Consider the following 14,609-nt stretch of genomic DNA (forward strand, 5'->3'; position numbering starts at 1 on the left):
TTCTTGCAGATTAGCATAGAGGCACAGTATACCAAATTATAACTCTCTGACTTACAGTTCCTGAGAAACTGTTAACTGAACTTAGCTCTGCCCCATGTATGACCATGCCCCAAACTTTGTATGCGTCCTGAGAATCCTGTTCTGTATAAACCCCTTTGGTGTTTATAAACAAAAAGAATTATGCATGCAACCTGGTTGCATAAAGACCCGAGTAGCCCATCAACCTGACTGTATTGACGGTAAAATCTGATTGAAAAATTCATCAAGCAATATACACTCACCATCCACTTTATTAGGAACACCTGTACATTCATGCAGTTATCTAATCAGTCATGTGGCAGCAGCGCAATGCATAAAATCATGCAGATACAGGTCAAGCGCTTCAAGTTAATGAAGCAAACATCAGAATGGGGAAAAATGTGATCTGTCACTTTGATTGTGCGTGGTTGTTCTCACCAGATTGGCTGGTTTGAGTATTTCAGAAACCGCTGAGCTCCTGGGATTTTGACATACAACCTCTAGAGTTTACACAGAATGGTGCAAAAAACAAAAAGTACATCCTGTGTGTGGAGGGTCTACAGGCTAAAACACCTTGTTGATGAGAGATCAAAGGAGAATGACTGGTCTGAGCTGACAAGAAGTCTATAGCATTCAGATAAGCACTCTTTACAACCGTGGTGAACAGAAAATCATCTCAGAACACACAACACATCAAACCTTGAGGCTACAAGAGCAGAAGACCACATCAAGTTCAACTGCTGTCAGCTGGCTATCACTGGCACAGACTCACCAAAACTGGACAGTTGAAGACTGGAAAATTTCTAATCTTCAACTGTCCAGTTTCTGTGAGCCTGTGCCCATGATAGCCACAGACTCTTGTTCTTGGCTGACTGGAGTGGAACCCAATGTGGTCTTCTGCTGTTGTAGCCCACCCACCTCAAGGTTCAATGTTTTGTGTATGCTGAGATGCTTTCCTGCTCACCACAGCTGTAAAGAGTGATTATTTGAGTTACTAGATCCTTCCTGGCAGCTCAAACCAATCTGGCCATTTTCCTCTGACCTCTCTTAACAAGCCGTTTCCACCCACAGAACTATCGCTCACTCAATGTTCTTTGTTTTTTGCACCATTCTTTGTAAACTCTAAAGACTGTTGTGTGTGAAATTCCCAGGAGATCAGCAGTTTCTGAAATACTCAAACTAGCCCATCTGGCACCAACAACCATACCACGGTTAGAGTTACAGAGATCACACTTTTTTCCCCATTCTGATGTTTGATGTGAATATTAACTAAAGTTCTTGACCTTTATCTGTATGATTTTATGTATTTTGCTGCTGTCACATGATTGGCTGATTGGATAACAGCAAAAATGAGCAGGTGTACAAGTGCTCCTATTAAAGTGGACGGTGAGTATTTTTACCATCCTACTCACATCAAAGTCGATCCCAAAAAGAGTTGATTAACTGATTCCAGGCATTGAAAATAACTGTGAACCCCAAGGCTCTGGAGTCAATTCCACACACTGAAAATGCTTCGCGTGCACAAAGCATGCAAAATAAATTTAGCATTGGATTGTTTTAGTTGGAGAGAAAGCCAACAGATATTTAATTTGCATTTATTTGAAACTGTCTGGTCAGAATGGAACAAATGGGGACTTGAAAAGCAGAGAAGGCATAGTAATTGAAGGCTTAAGCACTTGATATTCTCTATAGTATCAATTCTCATGCTGGAACAGAAAATGTCAGCAATACTGTACCGCAGTTAGTGACATGCTATTTAATTAAGCTTATTTAACAGTTCTGTAGCAGTACTAGTTGATTGATAGGTTGCAAAGAAATATTTTTAAATAAATATTTGAGGTATTTCATTTTTTTCTTGCCAGAGTATATATGTGAACCCTTTGGAATGACCTGCATTTATGTATAAATTTGTCTTAAAATCTGGTTTGAACTTTATCTAAGTTACAGTAATCAACAAAGACCATCTGTTATAACTAATAATACACAAATGATAGTATTGTGATTGATTGATATATATGTACAGGAACAATACATTCACATATTCACAGTATAGGTTGGAAAAAAGTATGTGAAACCCTAATGACTTCAATAAAAGCTAGTTAGAGTTGGAAGCAAACCTGGAGTGCAATTAATGAGACGAAATTGGTGGTGTGGGTTAGAGCTACTTTGTCTTATAAAAAGCACTCAAACATTTTGAGTTTGCAATTCACAAGAAGCATCTGCTGATGTGAACCATGCCTTGCAAAAAAGAGATCTCAGAAGACCTACGATCAAGAATTGCTGAGTTGCATAAGGCTGAAAAGGGTTACAAAGTTATCTCAAAGAGCTTAGATATTCACCTGTCCACTGTTAAACAAATTGTCAATAATTGAAGACGATTTAGTACTCTGGCTACTCTCCCTATAAATGGCCATCCAGCAAAGATGACTCAAAGGGCACACCACAGAATTCTCAATTAGGTAAAAAAAGAACCCAAAGACCACCTTGACACTCCACAACGCTACTGGGAATATGTTTTGTGGACTGATGAAACTAAGGTTGGGTTGTTCGAGAAGAACACACAGCACCACGTATGTTGTAAAAAGGGCATCGCATACCAACATGAAAACATCATCCCATCAGTTAAGTATGGTGGAGGGAGCATCATGATTTGGCTGCTTTACTGCTTCGGGGCCTGGAACACTTTGAGGGAAAAAACAAATCTTCGATGACCATCAAGGGAAGAATGAATTCCCAAGTTTATCAAGACATCCTACAGAATAATATCAGGCTGGTTGTGCGCCAGCTGAAGCTCAGTAGAGGTTGGGTGATGCAGCAGGACAATGATCATCAAAGTAAATCCACTACAGAATGGCTTCAAAAAAGAAAAAAATGCCTTTTGGAGTGGCCCAGTCAGAGCCCAGATCTGACTTTGATGGAGATCACATTTTATGACCAATTAATGCAGAAAACCAACTAATTCCAAAGGGTTCACATACTTTTTCCTGCCACTGTACTTTACAAAACAATCAATAGATTCCTCATTTATCAAAATAATTGTTAGTTGTAGCCCTAAAAACTCATCTTTATTTAAAAAAAATATATATATTTTACCATCTTCTACTAAATGTTGTCATTAGAGTTGCTGAAGCCACAACAGAAATAATTACATGATTTCCTCTTATCCTCCACTTTATCATAAAACATTTTCATGTTCCTAATGCAATAGCAAGTAAGAAGTTTCAATGATAATTAGTATGTGACTATATACTAGTACAAAGGTAGACATCTAGCAGTTGATTTAATAATCACAGTGGTACTAAACTGTCTAATTTCCTAATTCGAAATTTGATATAGTAAGCAGACAAATGTGATATACACATTTATATATAAATAAAAGCATGCTTAACTGAGCATCACTGGCCTTCTGAAATGCATATAAGACTGGTTTAGACCGCTGGGCACATACAGGGAGAGTGCATGACCCCAAAATAACCCTCAAGCCTTCTTACATATACATTCACACACTGTTAACAGACTCCTGGAAACAATGAAGAAACCTCACAGAACAGAGGCAAGGGTGCTTTTCAGAGGGGAAGGGTGCCTAATGGGTGTTTCCAACCATGCGTACATGACAGCACTTGTACTTCACTTTTGTAATGATTTTAAACCGAGACCAGTATGTACCGAAAGCCAACACAGGCAGCTATCACTGTATGTGTCAACTGCCATGAAGTCACAGCTTGACCTCAATAACTCATGTTAATATTTGGCATTTATGTGGCATGTCACATGATAAGGAAGAAAGAAGCGTGGTTACTCTAAAAATACAAAAATTTATATTTCTGAATTTCAAGTAACTTTAAATCAGTACACCTGAGGTGTTGGCTGCATTTTGTGTGCACAAAACTGGACAAGTAGTGAATTACCAACATGTTCCTTATTATTTATAATACAATAGTAGGCAAAGAATGCATAATACTTTGCTCATGTTTATATCTTAGATTTGTTGCACTCGTGAGTCACTAATGCAAGTTGAGGCACACCACCATGATCACCAATTCCAGGCACTGACAGTATACTTACACTGAAATTGGGGCTATATGTCCCAAACTGCCAAACATTACAGAGCGCTAAATGCAAAAATATAAAGAATGCAAGGATATTAAACACTGTACTTAATGGCTTTTTATTTATTTATGGTAGGCTATATGTCATCATCTTCTGTGAACTAAGGCTCAACTATCGATTACTTTCGTAATTGAGTATTTGGTCAATTAATCAAATAATCAGATAAGAAAAATTTGCTTTAAGTGATAAGTAATCCAATAATATACAAATTACTATGTTTCCTTTTACATTTATATTTCATGAATGGCATATTACAAAATTATTTGTAGAAATGCTAAAATGCTGAAACATAAATAAATAAAAATATATATATACAAATAAAAGTAAATATGCCTTAGCTTTAGATTGGCACGTTTTAACCTCCAACTGCCACTTACACCACCTTACATTTTGCATCTGCATGTATTTTGGAGTGTGTGGTGCACATGCACAAATGTCTTGTGTGTGTGTGTAGGGGGGAGCAGCCTTTTTGTGTAGGAGAGGGTGTATATTTTTGAATAAATGTGTGTGTCTGACTGTCATAATACATAACAAGAATGGGGCTCACGCCATGGAAAATCAGAGTAATTTTCAATTAGTTTTGCAGTCAATTTACTCGATTAATTTGAGGAATCATTTCAGCCCTACTGTGAGCATTAACTACATCCACATTTTGAATCCATATACAGTACTGTGCAAAAGTCATAGTCACATGCAAAGAAATGCTGGAGACCAAAGATGCCTTCAAAAAATAATTAAATTAAATGTATCTACATTAAAAAAAAAAACACTATAAAGAGCAGTAAACAGTAATAAATGAAACAAAGACAATATTTGGTGTGATGTCCCTTTGCTTTAAATATATCTATCTTTCTCTCTTTTCTCTCTCTCTGTAAAATATATATATATATATATATATATATATATATATATATATATATATATATATATATATATATATATATATATATTATATAGGCACAATTTGTGCAGTTTTATAAGGAAATTAATTGGTAAGTTTTGTCTGAGAAGTGGCCTCTTACATAATGCTGCTTTCTTTACTGACATACAAACATTTTTCTGCTTTCTTTACTGACATACAAAAACATTTAATTTTGTGCTGGAAAACTAGTGTTTGGAAAACATTGTTTGTACTGACTCGATAACGAAGAAGTCATAAAATAAAAATCTATAACAAAGGTTGTATAAAATATAGGGTGTCTAAGACTTGGACAGTACTGTACATATCAGAAAAAGGGTCAAGGGGTTTATTTTTCATTTCATGTTTTGCTTTCAATTTGGTGACCTCTTATGCATCAATAATTTGACAATAAACATTGTTTGGACCACCGAAACTTATATATTTTGTAGCATGTTTGTGAAATCCAGATAAATGTATGCGATGGTCAGTGGGGAACATCTGTACCTGTAACTGCAAACAAAACATGGTGCGCTATACTTCTTTGAAACCTTACCTTTTGACCCTATTTTTGTTGGGAGAGATACAAAAAAAAAAAAAGAAGATACAAGACATACTGAGTAGAAATCATGTGCAGCGTAGCTCTTGTTCATCTACCTACCGGAACTGCGCAGGAAAAGGCATTCTAAACAGACGCCGCTCACACTTTGGCACACTAGAGCTGAAGTTTATGGACCCGTCCTAGGCCGCAGACTTCCGCAAGCTACTAATTTAGTATGTTAACTTAGTACGAGACCATATGGTGCCATCGGCAACGTACTATTCTGACATATTATTTAGTATGGGAGTGTACGGTTTGGTTAGATAAAGGTTCGTTTTCGTGAAACCTGGACCATTAGCAACAAGTTGCATGGAAACATGTTATGCCGAGTTATTTCTGACATTATGTGCGGTTGTATGCGGTTCACCCTCAGCACGGAAACAGCAAGTCTGTGGCTTGCTGAATCTCCTCTCCCACGTCCGTTTAGAAACACCGGCTCTCGGGTTACTTTATCAACAGCAGCTACAACAAAAGCTCCAAATATCCGCCTCTTCTCCGTTTACCAGCCAGACAAAGCGCAGACACCGCATTAAAGAGACGCAAAAGTAAAATCTTCACAATACCTTCCCTTTTTCTCTCGACCTTGACAATAATTCCTCGGGTGATCCTTCCTCAGTAAGAATTTAAACTTTTCTTTTCCGCTGCAGACGCGTGTATAGACTAATGCGCCATGCCGTCGCTTTCATTCCTGTTCCCGGAAAATTCGCGAGGAACGCGCGCGCGCATGTGTGCAGAGTTACCACAAGCTGAAACTAGCCCAAAATCTGAAGTGCTCAATAACTTTTTACTCCCTTCCGCTACTCAGGCGACAGAGATGAACCCGATCGACCTAATGGTGGCGATATAGCGAAGTGTTACGCGTTCTGGCCCTAATGAATACATTTATAAAATCCGATTCACAAATGCTAATTCACAAACAGCAATCCCCAATTCCTAACTTAATTCATATTCACAAAATACGATTCACAAAAACAATTCATAAATACACAAGTGTGTATTGAATTAATTATGTGTATGAATTAATTATTGAATCTGCATTTGTAAATCATCACGTGTGTATATCGCTTTGGATTTGCGTGTGCCTATATTGAAACTTTCCTCCCAGGCTCCTGTGTGTGTGTGTGTGTGTGTATACATATATATATAAAATATATATATATTTCTGTTTAGCCAATCAGATGTGAGTTTTCAATCCAGCCAATCATAATACGCTTTGCTCAATGCTTAGACTCAAGAAGCATAACTTTGGCTTTGGTTGTGTACTGCGCATTATGCCTTAATTAGTGTAAGGAGATGGCAGCTGATAGCCAGACTTCACGTGTAAGTGATGCGGTTTTTTTGATAATGATTTGTGGCAATTGCAAGGCTAGATATTGTAAAAACAAAATTAGAAGTCACTCGCTGCTGCACATGAACAGCCTAAAGACGCATGAGATTACTGTGTATGGTACCATTTAAAAACCAGGAAGATGGCTTTGGACTGGACGAACAGTTTGCTACGAGGACTGCAATTGCCAAGAACAGTTTTGCACTCAAGTCTCCATCAGTGAACAGTTGATAACTTCAGCAAAATAGACTTCATGTGAAAACTAATGAATTTCCTGGTTACACAATTACACTATGTAGTACACAGTTGTAGAAGGGATTTATTTATAATTGCACTGTCCATTCTCACCCAGATGAGGATGCATTCCCTTTTGAGTCCGGTTTGTTTGTTGCCATCATCATCTCTGGCTTGCTTATTAGGGATAAGTTTCTAAATTTTAAATTTTTTTTTAAAATGAATTTCTGTAAAGATCCTTTGTGACAATGTCCCTTGTTAAAAACGCCATGCAAATAAAATTGAATTGAATAATACCCTCTGGTATTCGTCATTGGGCATGTCGCCATTTGAGTGCCAGTTTGGGTTCCCTCTGCCCATGCTTCCAGAGCAGGAGCGTGAACTTGTGGTCCCGGCAGCCGTCCAGTTTGTGTGACATTGTCGGCCTTCCACCAAGGTCAGCAGGTCTCGTTGTCCCACCAAAGACCTCCTGCGATACAGTACGTAGAATTGCTGGCTCCGCGCTATGTGGGGCTCTTTAAGATTGCCCGGCACATAAACCCAGTGACCTAATGGCTGCACTTGCCCCAGTCCATGTGCATCCATCCCACATTCCATGTGTTGCGCCTTAAACCATTTCTTAAAACGGCACCCCATTCCAACCACCTGGTCCACATCTTATAGATGGAGCCCCAGCCTATATGGTTGGGCAACTCCTAGACTACTGCCAGGTCAGAGGTAGAACCCAGCACTTCGTAAACTGGAAGGGCTATGGCCCAGAGGAGTAGTCATGGGTTCCAATGCACCATATATTGGACCTGTAGATCATTAGAGATATAGTCATATCTATACACAGTATTTTATTATTGTCCATATCCTAACTAGTAATACTAGTATAGTAGTAGGGTTTTTAGACTGGCCAAGTCAATCATCAGTCTTGAAGCCAATTTAACTTACATTTCACCCCCTGAAGAGGAGACTGAATGGAGAAACCCCCCAAAACAAACAATAGCTGAAAGAACCTACAGATCAAGCCTGGAAAAGCATCACAAAGCAAAAATGCAAGTTGGTGAGGTCAGTGGGTCGACAGCTTGATGCAGTTATTGCAAACGAGATATACAACCAAATATTGTGTTATTTAATTTAATTTACTTAAAGACTATACTTTATAATTTACTTAAAGACTATAAAATCAATACTTTTGCTCGCCTAAAAATTGGGTGGTCTGCCATCAAAGGTGACATGTTCTAACTTTTAACATATCTGGATGAAAATATCAGGAAGTGAAACTGAAATTCTGATCTATCGTCTAAAATTTCTTTGGATTTCAAACCCAAATGTCTTCAGTATATAGCAAAAACAAAATAATAATCACAAACGAAGTCATAAAATAACAAAACAAGAATTCACGAAAGGTTTGCTATGCTTAGTTGTTTCCAGCTGTTTTGAAATCACACCTTCTCACTGTTAACTTTGCTCTTTTTGTCTGCGGCCATGACAAAATATCATTCTGTAAATTCATTTGCAAGTGTAGTCAGAGATTTAAAAAAAAAAAGGCATTTTAGCAAACTGTTAACACAGTCTGTTGCCACCATCAGGTGAAAGGAAAAATTGCAATGTGTTAGCCTGCAGGCCACCTAATCATACATTCTAAGAGAAAAGCCACGGGCCAGTTAGCATCTGTCCATGGGCCGTATTTGGCCTTAGAGCCGGACTTTGGTCACCCCTGTCTTAGGCTTGTTTCACACTGGAAGCGTGAGCAGTGTGTAAGCAGCACGGAAGCAGCATGCGCTTTCACAATGGTAGCGATTGTATCGCGCAGCTGAATCACGGCTTGTGTACTGCAAATACAAGAATGCGCATTACTTCATTTTGATTTTAAATGCAAACCGTGTTAAAGTTAATACATCTAGGAGGAAAACCTCTTATTGATGTAGTTTATATAACTTTGATTTGTTTGATCCACATTGTTTTCGTTCTCTTTGTTTTCCATGTAGTGCAAGTAGTAGAATAGCATTGTTTTAATAACAGCAGCCAACACAAAATATTCTGTGCTAGTGGGAAACAAAAGAAAGAAAATTCACATTCAGAGAAGGACATGAAGAGATTTTGGTCGACATGGAACATGCTGTGTATATGTAGTTTATAATAAAATTAATCTTCAACTTAAGCTAGACTTGTAGTTTAAATCATTTAAACATGCTTCTGGGGTTTGGGCAAAAAAATCCTGGCAATAGTGTTTTGGGGTATTTTTCATATTTTTCAGTGTTGAAAGTCAAATGGTGACTGTGAAATACAGTAGACATCACTTATATGCTTTTACAGTGAAATTGTTAATTTTTCATGTCAACCCATGTTTATTTTGACCAGGAACAATGCTCTGTCTCTTTAATTCAGCATGAGCAGCGCAGTTAAAACTGACTCGGCACCAAAACGATCGCGGCACTGCTGCTTCTGCTCTGCTCCTGCTACGCTCTGCTCCTGCTACGCGCTGCCGCGCCGCCTCAGCGTGCAGTGTGAATACTCTAATCTGTTAAAGTGGGCGCAAAAAATACACACTGATTCTGCTCCGCTCATGCGTTCAGTGTGAAACAGGCCTTACACACCCACCCTGGAGAAATCCAAACAGCATTCCACAGACCCAATGTGTGTAAGAGTGTGTTCACTAGTGTGCGTAAGAAAGTTTGTGTGAAAGTTTGTTTGAGCAAAGAGTACTCACTCTTTGCTATACTGTCACTCTTCAACTTCAACTGCTCACTCTTTACTATACTGTCCTTCTTTAGGCCTCAGCAGTCTAATTTAAAAACTCCACATTTCACACTTCATTGTTTTCTGCTGTTATTGCAAACTGATATTTTACTCTCACATGTTAATCTTACAAACCAAATAACTAAATGAAGTCAGGTGATTCCTATAATATCAGTTTGCAATAACAGCAGAAAACAGCTGTAACAATATTACTTGTTACAGAAGATAAAATTAACTGACTAAGTTCCTACCTAATTTAGACATAAACCTCTTCCACCCTGCATGGGCATGCGGTGAAGTTTTGAAAAATGCCTAATATCCATGTTTTTGTACATAGCTATACCAATTGGAGTTCAGAGCTTTAAAAAGTCTCTCTTCTATTTCAAACACTTTCCTTTTCACTCCCACTTTATTTGCCAGTCACCTGACTCCTCACCTATCAAAGGTGTAGCTAAGGGAGGTGGATTACTGATTAGCATTCAAATTGCAGTAACTGCTCTACAGTGATATTCATGAAAACTCAACAAGGTTATTGTTACGATTCCTCCATATTTAACTTCCCCAAATGTCAAACAAACGTGTCCCTTAGCTTGTTTAATTACATTTTATTGCCTACCAAATGCTATGGTGAGAAACACGATTAACCAATCAGGAGCATGCATTTTTACTGTTTCTGTTTGAAAGCCAGCTGGCTACACTCTGCACTCTGGGATAGTACAGGAGGTCTACTGCAGTAGGAGAAAAATAAGGTCAGATGTTGTTTTATAAGATAAATAATACAATATATGGCCAAAAGTATGAGGACATCTGACCATCACACCTATAGGTGAACCTTTCCCAAACTGTTGCCACAAAGTTGGAAGCACACAATTGTCTAGATTGACTTTTGTATGATGTACAATTTCCCTTCACTGGAACTAAAGGGCCTAACTCAAAGATCTTCCAGCATGACAATGCCCTTGTGCACAAAGCAAATTCCATGAAGACATGGTTTGCCAAGGTTGGCGTGGTCTGCACAGAAGCCTGCACAGAAGTGGCGTTCACAGAAACCTGACCTCAACCACACTGAGCACCTCTGGGCTGAACTGGAAAGCCGACTGTGCCCTAGGCCTTCTCATTTGACATCCGTGCCTGACCTCACTAAAGTTCTTGTAGCTAAATGAATAAAAAACCCCAGAGCCATGTTCCAAAATCTAGTGGAAAGCCTTCCCAGAAGAATGGAGGCTGTTATAGCTGCAAAGAGGGGACCAACTCTGTTTGCAATAAGCATACAGTATATGGGTGTGATGGTCAGGTGTCATATATTTTTGGCCATATAGTATATTTACCCCTATTACTAGTAGGTTCTTTAATGTTCTAATAATTTTCAATGGAACTGTCATTTTATTTCCTGTTCCTATTAAAGATTTTGCCTTAAATAATTAAATGACTAATTCTGAAAACCACCATCACTTCTACTATTGTCTGGTATCCATCCAAAATACATGTACACAATCATATTTATCACTATAACTGTACAGAACCTGCAGGCATTACATTTAGTATATTCCTAACACCCACTGAAATTAATTTCTGGCCATGTCATTGTCATATATGAATACAGAGGCTCCTATAAGTAGCCTAATTTCCGAAATGTAGCTCTTGCCCTACTTCTCTGCATTTACAATACCTGCAGGGCTCATCCATAGAGGTTCTTACTGATAGACGATGATGAGCTACTAGAAGAGAAACATGGTATAAGGTGGTGTGTGTGTGTGTGTGTGTGTGTGTGTGTGTGTGTTTTGGGCTTTGACCTGCTCTCGAAGTCTCTCCTGGTGGCTCATGATGACTGAGGCATGGTGAGGGTACTTCTGCTTCAGGTGCTCCAGGAAGGCCTCTCTCTTCTTGTCCATGTCTGAAGGCTGCATGGCCAGAATCTCCTGTGAGCTCCTTGCCCCTCCCACTATGTGGCTTGACTTGCAGTGCCCGGCGTCCTTGGCACACAACACAGTGCTACCCGAGGGCTGCTTGCTCTGGAGTTGCTCAGTGCCCTTAAGCAATGTCACCTTCAGATTGTCCATTAGATGCTCTGGAAATAAGAGAAAGGAAATTACAATGAAGTAGATCTGTAGGGGATTTGTTTATGTAGTTGAACATTTTTTATGGCAGTGAAAGAATGGTTCATGAACTGAAACTCCTCACTGCCACATTCCTTATTATTTTATTTAATTTTCTATGACTGTAATAAATTTAGCTATGTATCTATTTGGACATTGGCAAAGTTATTATTTTAGCTGTCTACCACAGTATATTGAAGTTGAATGAATAATAAATAATTCGTATATAATTCAGCTTTACTTTAAGTGTATTTACATCCAAATAGGGTGAATGGTGTAGGAATTACATCACTTTTAATGTTTGCTGGTTGTGCTCTGCCAGGGATATACTGCAGCTTTCTTTAATTCCTACATGTTCTTGGGGCATTTTTCCTTCAGTTTTGCTGTCAGCATGTTGGATTCAGGTCAGGTGATTGACTTGGACATTGCAGAACATTCCATTTCTCTGCCTTAAAAAGTCTTGTGTTACTTTCAAAGTATGCTTTGGGTCATTTTCCATCTGGGCAATGAAATGCCGTCCAATGACTTTTGAAGCATTTGCCTGAATCTGAGCAGACAGTATAGCCCTATGCACATCAGAATTCATCTGGCTGCTTCTGTCAGCAGTAACATCATCAATAAATATAAGGGAACCAGTTCAATTAGCAACCATACATGCCAATGCCATAATATGAGGTGGTATGCTTCGGATCATGAGCAGTTCCTTCCCTTCTCCATACTCTTCTCTTCCCATCATTCTAGTACAAGTTGACCTTTGTCTCATCTGTCCATAGGATGTTGTTCCAGATCTATTTTTTTTTTTTTAATTTTTTTTTTTTTTTTTTAGATGTTTTTGGCAAATTCTAATCTGGTCTTGCTGTTTTTGAGGCTTATCAATGGTTTACATCTTGTGGTAAACCCTCTGTACATACTCTGGTAAAGGCTTGATTGTTGACTTTGACACAGTTCTTGATCTGGCCAACTGTTGCGAAGGGATTTTTCTTCAACAGAGAAAGAATTCTTTCGTCTACCACAGCTGTTTCCACTGTCTTTTGGTGTTCCTGAGCTTACTAGTGCATTCTTTCTTTTTAAGAATGTACCAAATACTTGATTTGGCCACACCTAATATTTTTGCTGTTTGTTTTGATTTTTCAGCCTAATAGCTTGCTTCACTGGCAGTGACAGCTCTTTGGACTTCATTTTGAGAGTTAACAGCAACAGATTCCAAATGCAAATGCCACAATTGAAACTGTAGACCTTTTATCTGCTTAATTTGTAAGTGAAATAATGAGGGTATAATACACACCTGGCTATTAAACAGCTGAACCGTCAATTGTCCAGTTAATTTTGGTCCCTTAAAAAGTGGGGAGCCACACAAAAAAGTGCTGCAATTCCTAAACATTGAGGTATTATTCATCTTTTGTATATCAACTTAAATCAATGTTCAATAATCAATATTCAAGACAGCTTAAATAACAATAACTTTGTCAATGTCCAAATGCTGATGGACCTGACTGTATACTGTACTTTGTTCTTGCATTGTGGTATCTTTAACAACACAGTGTCTCATATAGAATGTATAAAATTCTACCTATTTACCCATTTCCCTCTGGGATTAATAAAGTTATTAAAGTTATCTATCTATCTATCTATCTATCTATCTATCTATCTATCATTTGTGGCTGTGCTATGCTAGTGTGCAGGTGATCTTAGGTAGACAATGTGGGTGTAACAATCAAATGATTCATAACTTGCATAGAAAATAAAATGACAACATTCAAAATAAAATGACAGACATGTGTAAAGAAATGTTTTTTCACGAACTATCAGCACAGTGTGATATGTCATTCTTCTTCTTTGAGAGCCATATATTAATTCCGGCATATCTACTGTCCAGTGACTGGCAAATACCATCAGGTTCATAAGTATTTGGACAGTGGCACAATTTTTGTAATTTTCCCTCTGTACACCACCACACTGGATTCTAAAATGAAACAATCAAGATGTGATTGAAGTATAGACCTTTCAGCTTTAATTCAAGGGGTTTACCAAAATTATTGTATTAACAGTTTAGGAATTACAGGAATTTCTTACATAGTCTCTCCATTTTCACAGGCTCAAAAGTAATTGGACAATTGATTGAAAAGCAGGTTTATGGCAAGGTGTGGCTTGTTTCCTTTTTATTTCATGACAAATTAAGGAGATAAAAGGTCTAGAGTTGACTCCAAGTGTTGAATTTGCATTTGGTAGCTGTTCATGGGAACTCTCAATATGCAGTCCAAAGAGGTGTTGATGCAAGTGAAGGAGGCCATCATTAGGCTGAAAAAACAAAAAACAGACCTACCAGAGAGAGAGCAGAAATTTTAGGAGAGGCAGTTTGGTACAAGTAAACAGTTTGGTACATTCTTAAAAAGAAGGAATGCACTGGCAAGCTCAGCACACCAGAAGGCCTGAAAGACCATGGAAGACAGCTAAAGTGGATGACTGCAGAATTCTTTCGTTGCTGAAAAAAATCCTTTGTAACATTTAGTAGGTGTATCATTGTCAAAGTCTACAATTAAGAGAGGGCAGCTGAAGGTTATACTCTCATGGAGAATGACAATAATTAATAAATATCCC

At 38.2% G+C, this 14,609-nt stretch overlaps 1 protein-coding gene across 17 annotated transcripts in view; it reads right to left on the reverse strand.

Annotated features, from left to right (window-relative positions):
• Positions 1-14,609, reverse strand: part of si:ch211-285f17.1 (sickle tail protein homolog) — a 122,264-nt gene that overhangs the window by 91,419 nt on the left and 16,236 nt on the right. For 15 of the 17 annotated variants that reach the window (XM_053236218.1, XM_034307475.2, XM_034307480.2 and 12 more), the window contains exon 2: positions 11,709-11,983. In XM_053236218.1, coding sequence (XP_053092193.1) covers positions 11,709-11,983 — 275 coding nt within the window. Of the gene's footprint in view, positions 1-6,190; positions 6,727-11,708; positions 11,984-14,609 lie in introns of those variants that run through there. The other 2 variants (XM_053236214.1, XM_026914188.3) reach the window with 2 other exon arrangements.

Source organism: Pangasianodon hypophthalmus, chromosome 1 (genome assembly GCF_027358585.1).
Source record: "Pangasianodon hypophthalmus isolate fPanHyp1 chromosome 1, fPanHyp1.pri, whole genome shotgun sequence".
In the NCBI taxonomy this organism is placed as follows: Eukaryota; Metazoa; Chordata; class Actinopteri; order Siluriformes; family Pangasiidae; genus Pangasianodon; species Pangasianodon hypophthalmus.